At 41.4% G+C, this 6,364-nt stretch overlaps 1 protein-coding gene across 1 annotated transcript; it reads left to right on the forward strand.

Moving 5' to 3' along the window:
* The first annotated feature begins 1,205 nt into the window (after nt 1–1,205).
* On the forward strand, nt 1,206–5,372 carry LOC121520777 (protein shisa-like-2A). Its single transcript, XM_041804391.1, has 3 exons — nt 1,206–1,387; nt 1,830–1,966; nt 5,188–5,372. Exons 1-3 carry the CDS (start codon nt 1,206–1,208, stop codon nt 5,370–5,372), a joined length of 504 nt encoding a protein of 167 aa, XP_041660325.1.
* The last annotated feature ends 992 nt before the right edge of the window (nt 5,373–6,364 follow it).

The following is a 6,364-nucleotide window of genomic DNA, read 5'->3' on the forward strand; positions in this document are numbered from 1 at the left end:
TCTTTAATATTTATACACCCAGTCCTGCAATAATTTCAGTGACAACTGTGGGCTTATTTGGTGCTATAGATCTTTTGCATCTTGGATGCAGCTGTGAGACTGCCACTCTCAGTTCATTTTCAAAGTCCAGCTTTGATTTGATTTTGTATTGTAGAGGCAACAGGCTTTTGCAACCTTCTCACACAGGATGTTGTAAAAGGAAAGTGTGGTAAAGGCTCTCATAACTAGCTATTACTACCTCTTTTCCACTCCAATTCCAAAATGCTGACAATGACTTGGACTTGAACTGTGATAATACTGTTGAATTTGAGGTGACTTCAATAAACTGCTCCTCTTCAAATAGTCTGAAGTCATCAGCTGGTGTTGCCCTGAGCCACTGCCTTAACCCTTACACTAACTCTAAATGAAGATTTAATCTGATTTATTTTGAAAGTTTTAGCGTGTATTTCTGCTTTGAAAGAGAGGACTTCTCCGATGAACGGTCTGAGAGATGTGGTGTACAGCCAGACCCCTCTCAGTGAAGAAGACCCTAGCATCAATTAAATGTGTTAAACAATGAAGACACAGCAAATGAATGAACAAAAGCCAACCAATGAAACAGACTTTGGAGGACACAGTGATTACACTGTAAACCAATATATTCCCACTCTTGCCTGAAGAAAGCCCTCCTCCAAAACAGGAGTGCGCTATAGATGGGAAATATTTCCTGCAAACAGAAGGCTAAGTGATAAAACACTGACATAGAAAGCTTGTTATGCATGGACGTTAAGGACAGCACCGTCGACGTTTAACAGAAGGAACAGGGTAAAGTCGTCAAATAAGCTCAAACTGGCCAAAAACTTAAGCAGATTAAGTAAGCAGAGTGTGGCCACGTGTTGGTCCGCGAGGGAGAGGGAGACAAACACGAAGAGGAAAAATGAAAAACACAGAGAAGTAGAGAGAGACAGAGTGACAAGGAGAGAGAGAGGGAGCAGTCTTGTTCATATTAAAAGCCTTCTACCTCTGTCTTCCGTATAGTTGATTGATTCAGAAACGCACAGCTGCAGGAGAAGCAGGCACACATCGCTGCTGCTCTCACAGCAGAGCGTAAATGCGCGCCGAGGACGCACGGAGCTTCTTCTTCTTTCCCCCCCATCACCGTTATCAAAGGATTTAAAGAGGGTTTCTTTTTTTGGTACTTTTTCCTTTTTTTTCCGTGCTGAAGCATGAGTGCTAAATGCAGCAGTTACTACAGTGCAGACGGGGTGTTAGTGGACGGATTCTCGTGCCCCAAACTGGGAAACGCTGCTGCAGCGATCTACTGCTGCGGGTTCAATGATGTGAAGTACTGCTGTGATGACCCCAACAGTTTTTTCCCCTATGAGTATGGATACATGTGGTGGCTGAGGTAAGGAATGCTTTCAGCTCTGGAGAGTGTAAAGTTTTCTACACTCGTACTTGTTTACTTTATATCCAAATCCCCTTAATGAATTCCACAGTGTCTTCATACCTTAATCACTTGAATCCTCCTGTGACAAATCCCAAAAATATAATTAACTCAGCTATGTCACTCCCTCTTCACCTCCATCCTCAGCAAAATGCTTAAACACTTACCAGAGACACCTAGGCACCTCACATTAACTAAATTCACAAATAAAAAGTGGAGAACATGTTTTGCTGCATTATTATACCCTTTAATTAAGTGCTGAACTTTCTTCAGGTCAATATTAAGGGGATTTCTCCCCTTAATGCTGAAATGTTGATGTCCATGTAAAACTCTTTTCTAAATTCTGTTCTTAGTGTCATGGCTCTCTCTCTGCCTCTGCTCTTTTCTCCTCCTCTCCTCTCAGCATCGGCGCTCTGGTTGGTCTATCCATTGCAGCTGTGGTCCTCCTCGCTTTCCTCATCACTGTATGTGTACTCTGCTACCTCTTCATTGCCACAAAACCCAGTCGCCTTGACAACGGCCTACCACTCAGAGCACCAGGTAACTGCACAAGCAGGCCTTTTAAGTCCACTTTGATTTATGGAGTTAGCATACAGAGGGATCCAATGAGAAGTAAGGCATATCCAAAAATAGTATGTGTATAAAGTCAGTACATCTAGACCAAACATACAACTCAGAAAAACTGAAATCAGTGCACATTCCAAAGAAAGTATAAAAAAGTTGTATACAAAAAAATATACAATATATACAAGCAGATCTAAAATGTGATTCTGACATGTGATGTACACATACCAGAGAAACAAATATGTTTGTATGCCATGTCCACATACAGAAAAAAAACAAATAGCCTACACATCTCCCAAGAATTAGTACTCCAAAAACAATTCAAACTGAGAAGCTGTCTTAGTACTATCACCTCTAAAGCTAACTAAGACTAGAGTAGGTATGGGGACACATGAAATACCACACAAATCATTAACTTCACAATATCATTCAAACAAGAACAAATATCAAGGGTCATACGTATCATAGTAACATAGATTCCTTGTATTAACAGGAAAGGTCTAATGTTAAAATCCTCATTCACACCCCTAGGGCAGTGATCATCAACTGGCAGCCGGGGGGCCACATCAGGCCCGCAACAACTCACAACTGGCAGTGATCTCACTGCCAAAGGCAATTTACATTTTTGAAGGAAACCAAAAAAACAACAACAATTTTTTATGTTAAGTGGGCAAAAACATTTTGTTTGAGTTATTTTTTGGTAAGTAAAGTGTCAGTGTCTACCCAGTGTATGAATCCAGAAAAGTTCTCGTTTAAGTAGAGTAGAGTTTGTTCCTTGCCATAGTGAGGCATTCAGATTGTGATAAGTTGTTAAAGCGTAGAGAAGCATAGTTCACCCGAGTGCCTTTATAGCCTCTCTTTCTAAAATATCTCCAAATCTGTTGACTGGATGTGAAATTCTTCATCGAGCTACAAATCCGTCTCACTCTGTTGAGCTGGGAGTGCTCTGGAACTTTGTTTGCAGACCTTCTCTCTTTGCCTTCTACTTCGTTTCGGATCCAGCGCCCTATCCACTGATGTGCGTGTTCCACCTTTGACATTTTGAATTGGATGGGAGCAACACAACTAATAAAAAGTAGGGACAAGGCATCAAAAGGCTGGAAAAGTTAGTGGTAATAATGGAAAGAAAAGCTTGTATTTTGCAACTGATTAGGTTAATTAGCATCAGGTCAGTAACATGACTGGGTATAAAAGGATCATTTTAGAGAGGCAGAGTCTCTCAGAAGTAAAGATGGGCAGAGGTTCACCAGTTAGCAAAAAAATACATCTTAAAATTGTGGAAGAAAAATGTTCCTCAGCTTAAAATTGCAAGGACTTTGAATATCCAACCGGCTACAGTATATATTATCTTCAAAACAAAGGAAAAGGCTGAAGCTCAGTGCTGTATGGTTATAATTTAAAAACATGCATCATTCTGTGCTGGAAATCACTGCATGGACTCAAGAACACTTCCAGAAATCCATCAGTCAACAAAGTTCGCTATGCTATCCACATATGGAAGATAAAGCTGTATCATGCAAAGAAGAAGCAATATGACCACAATCCAGACATGCAGCTGTCTTCTCTAGACTAAAAATAATTTGAAATGGACTGAGGAATAAGTGGAGAACTGTTCTGTGGTCAAATGAATCAAATGTCAGGAAACCACGGGTGCCTAGCCTGACACGCCAGATCTTTACAGGCCAATCAGAGCAATAAAATGTGACGTTGTAGCCCCAAACCGAGGTGCACCTCTACCGACCAGTAAACTCCATAGAGAGCTGCATAACGCGAACCATGATGACTGTAGACATGTCAGTGCACGACTTTTGTCATTTTTGAAAAGAAAACAACTCAATGCTGTTCTTTGTTCTTCTGTTGTCAAGTTCTGATAAAACTGGCACTTTAGCAGCATCCATGCTAATGTCTTCCAGCTTAATTGCACCAACCGCTTGCCGCTGCTGTCTTTCGTCATGACTCTGCCGCGCCCGAATGTACTGCCCCTCGCCGCTGATTGATCCTGTCACTTTCTAACCGGGCCCAAACAGATGTGAGCTTTGCAAGATGGATTCACTAGTAAGAAACACGGAAACGGGCGTATCCATCTGCTTTGCAAGGTTAACTGATGCCATGCCCTGTGGACAAAAGAGGAGCTTTTTCAGCATGACAGCTTACTATCAGTGCACAGTTCAGAGGCCTGCATCTCTGATGGTATCTTAGTTCCTATGTTGTGGGCAGCTTGTCACATCTGGAACGGCACTATCAATGCTGAAAAGTATAAAGAGGTTTTCAAGCAACAAATGCTCCCATTACAATGTGTCTTTCAGCGACGGCTTTGCATATTTCAGCAAGACAACTCTTAGCATACCATCACAACAGCATGGCTTTGCAGTAGAAGAGTCCAGTTAGCAAAATTCTCCATTACTTTTCAAGCCTTTTTAACTCCATCCCTACTTTTTTGAGATGTGTTGCTGCCATCAAATTCAAAATGAGCCAATGTTTTTCACAAAAAGGTAAAATGTTTCTACATCTGATATGTTGTTGTAGGAGATCTGCATGCACATGTTTCATTTCTGTTTTAATTAACATTTTACTCAGTGCCCCAACTTTTTTCAGAGTTGGGGTTATGCATTTATTGGAAACTAAGAAGCTTTATCTTTCAGCTGTTTTAGCTTTCTCTTTTATCTGCTTCCCCTCCCCCTGAAAATAACCACAGACTTACAAATGTAGAAAAATGCAGGAACAAATTTTGAAGGGCCACGAGGCCAAAGCTATCCCTGCTGAGCAGAGTCATGCCTTGTCTTTTGAATTAAGGCTGCTGCCATCTGGTCACTAACCTGGCACACCAGATAGACTATTTCATATGGTCATTGCCTGTGATTTATTTCACATTTATCTGGGAAACCTACTCTGCAAGGTTATTGGTCCAGATCACAGTTCAACAGACAGCTTTCACGCTTGCAGGAACAATTCACACCAGCTCAGTAAAGGGCTCGAGTTCGCTTCAGTAGACCCAAACAGGTTTGATGTGAAAGCCCTCACTGCATGTAAATGTACTGGCTGGTGAAACAGGTTAGGAGTGGTAGGAGAAGTGTGGAAGAAGGGAAAGCTGAGGGATGAGTGAGATGTCTCCAAAGAGAGCATTTCTTGGTCTTTCAATCTGCTCGCAGTAATCCTTTAAATTACTGTCTTTTGTGCAATTGCATGTGTGCTTTCAGCAGGGGATGCCAGCGAAGGATCTTCACGTCTGAGAGCGAGCTGCTCCACTGGCCCACAGGGATTCAGAAAACACTTCATGAGTCGGAAGCTGGACTGTGATAATCAGCCTCCAGACTCTGATCTCCTGTTTCAGAGATGTTTCACCGCTAATGTTACTGGAGTGAAAGTGGAGAGCCCCTCGTAGTCTGATTGGAGGCTACTTTAAAAAAAATGGGAACACCAGTATAGACGTCTGCATAACCAGAGACTCAAGAGGCAGACTGTAATGCTGTCACTCCTGATGTTATTACAGTGAGGTGTGCAGGAGAGCTGTGATGGAATTAGACCAAACAAGCATACACAATGAGCTCCGGAAAGCCTGGGAGAATTTCTTCATGCGTTTCATTTTCTCTCCTCATCATGCTGCATTGGAGGCGTTTTATTATCACACAGGTTTAAATGAAAGCGCATGTATGGAATGTAATTATCTGTAATCTTTTACTAGTCAGTTTATAATTGGCTTCATGGATTCCATGAGAGTCTAATCATTGCGATTTAAGTGAAGTGTTAAGCCTAGTTTACATTCAGATGTACAGTTTCATGTGCCTCCTGCTTATAGCGTGTAGCAGGAAAAAGAGCCTCACACACCAAGGCTGTAAAGTCAGGGTACTACATTTTTCTCAGGGACTGAACTCATCTTTGAGGAGGGTCTGCAGTGTGACGACACTATCCTCATCAGAAACACATTAACACTATTGTGACGTATTAATGAAATATTCAAATCATGCAAGTGTTGATCCAAAATTTAAGAAACACTGATGAGGAACTGATCTTTTTAATGCAAGTAATTGGTAGTTTATATTTTGTTGATAGAAAGCTGTAAAGACTCAGAAGATAAGCTTCAGACTGAATCAAACAGAAGGAAAATATTCAACAACAGCAAGAATTTGTGTGATGCTGTGCCACGAAGTACAATCATCCTTGGGATCATACAGATATTTTAAAAGTGTATGCTTTGTCATGCAGAAACAGGCCTGACAAAGCATACACTTTACTTTGGACATGTATGTCTTGTAGGGGTGTAACAGTATTTGTATTTGTGACCAATTTGGTGCACATAGTCTGAAACTGGTGAATGTGGAGGCCATTGGAGTACAGTGATCTCATTGTCATGTTCCAGAAACCAGTTTGAGATGA

This window comes from Cheilinus undulatus, linkage group 13 (genome assembly GCF_018320785.1).
Source record: "Cheilinus undulatus linkage group 13, ASM1832078v1, whole genome shotgun sequence".
Taxonomy (NCBI): Eukaryota; Metazoa; Chordata; class Actinopteri; order Labriformes; family Labridae; genus Cheilinus; species Cheilinus undulatus.

Excerpts from the sequence above, each read along its gene's own strand:
- LOC121520777 (XM_041804391.1), top strand. The coding sequence starts at position 1,206 with ATGAGTGCTAAATGCAGCAGTTACTACAGTGCAGACGGGGTGTTAGTG. Across the intron at positions 1,388-1,829 it reads GGATACATGTGGTGGCTGAG|CATCGGCGCTCTGGTTGGTC; the intron begins GTAAGGAATGCT and ends CTCTCCTCTCAG. Across the intron at positions 1,967-5,187 it reads CCTACCACTCAGAGCACCAG|CAGGGGATGCCAGCGAAGGA; the intron begins GTAACTGCACAA and ends GTGTGCTTTCAG.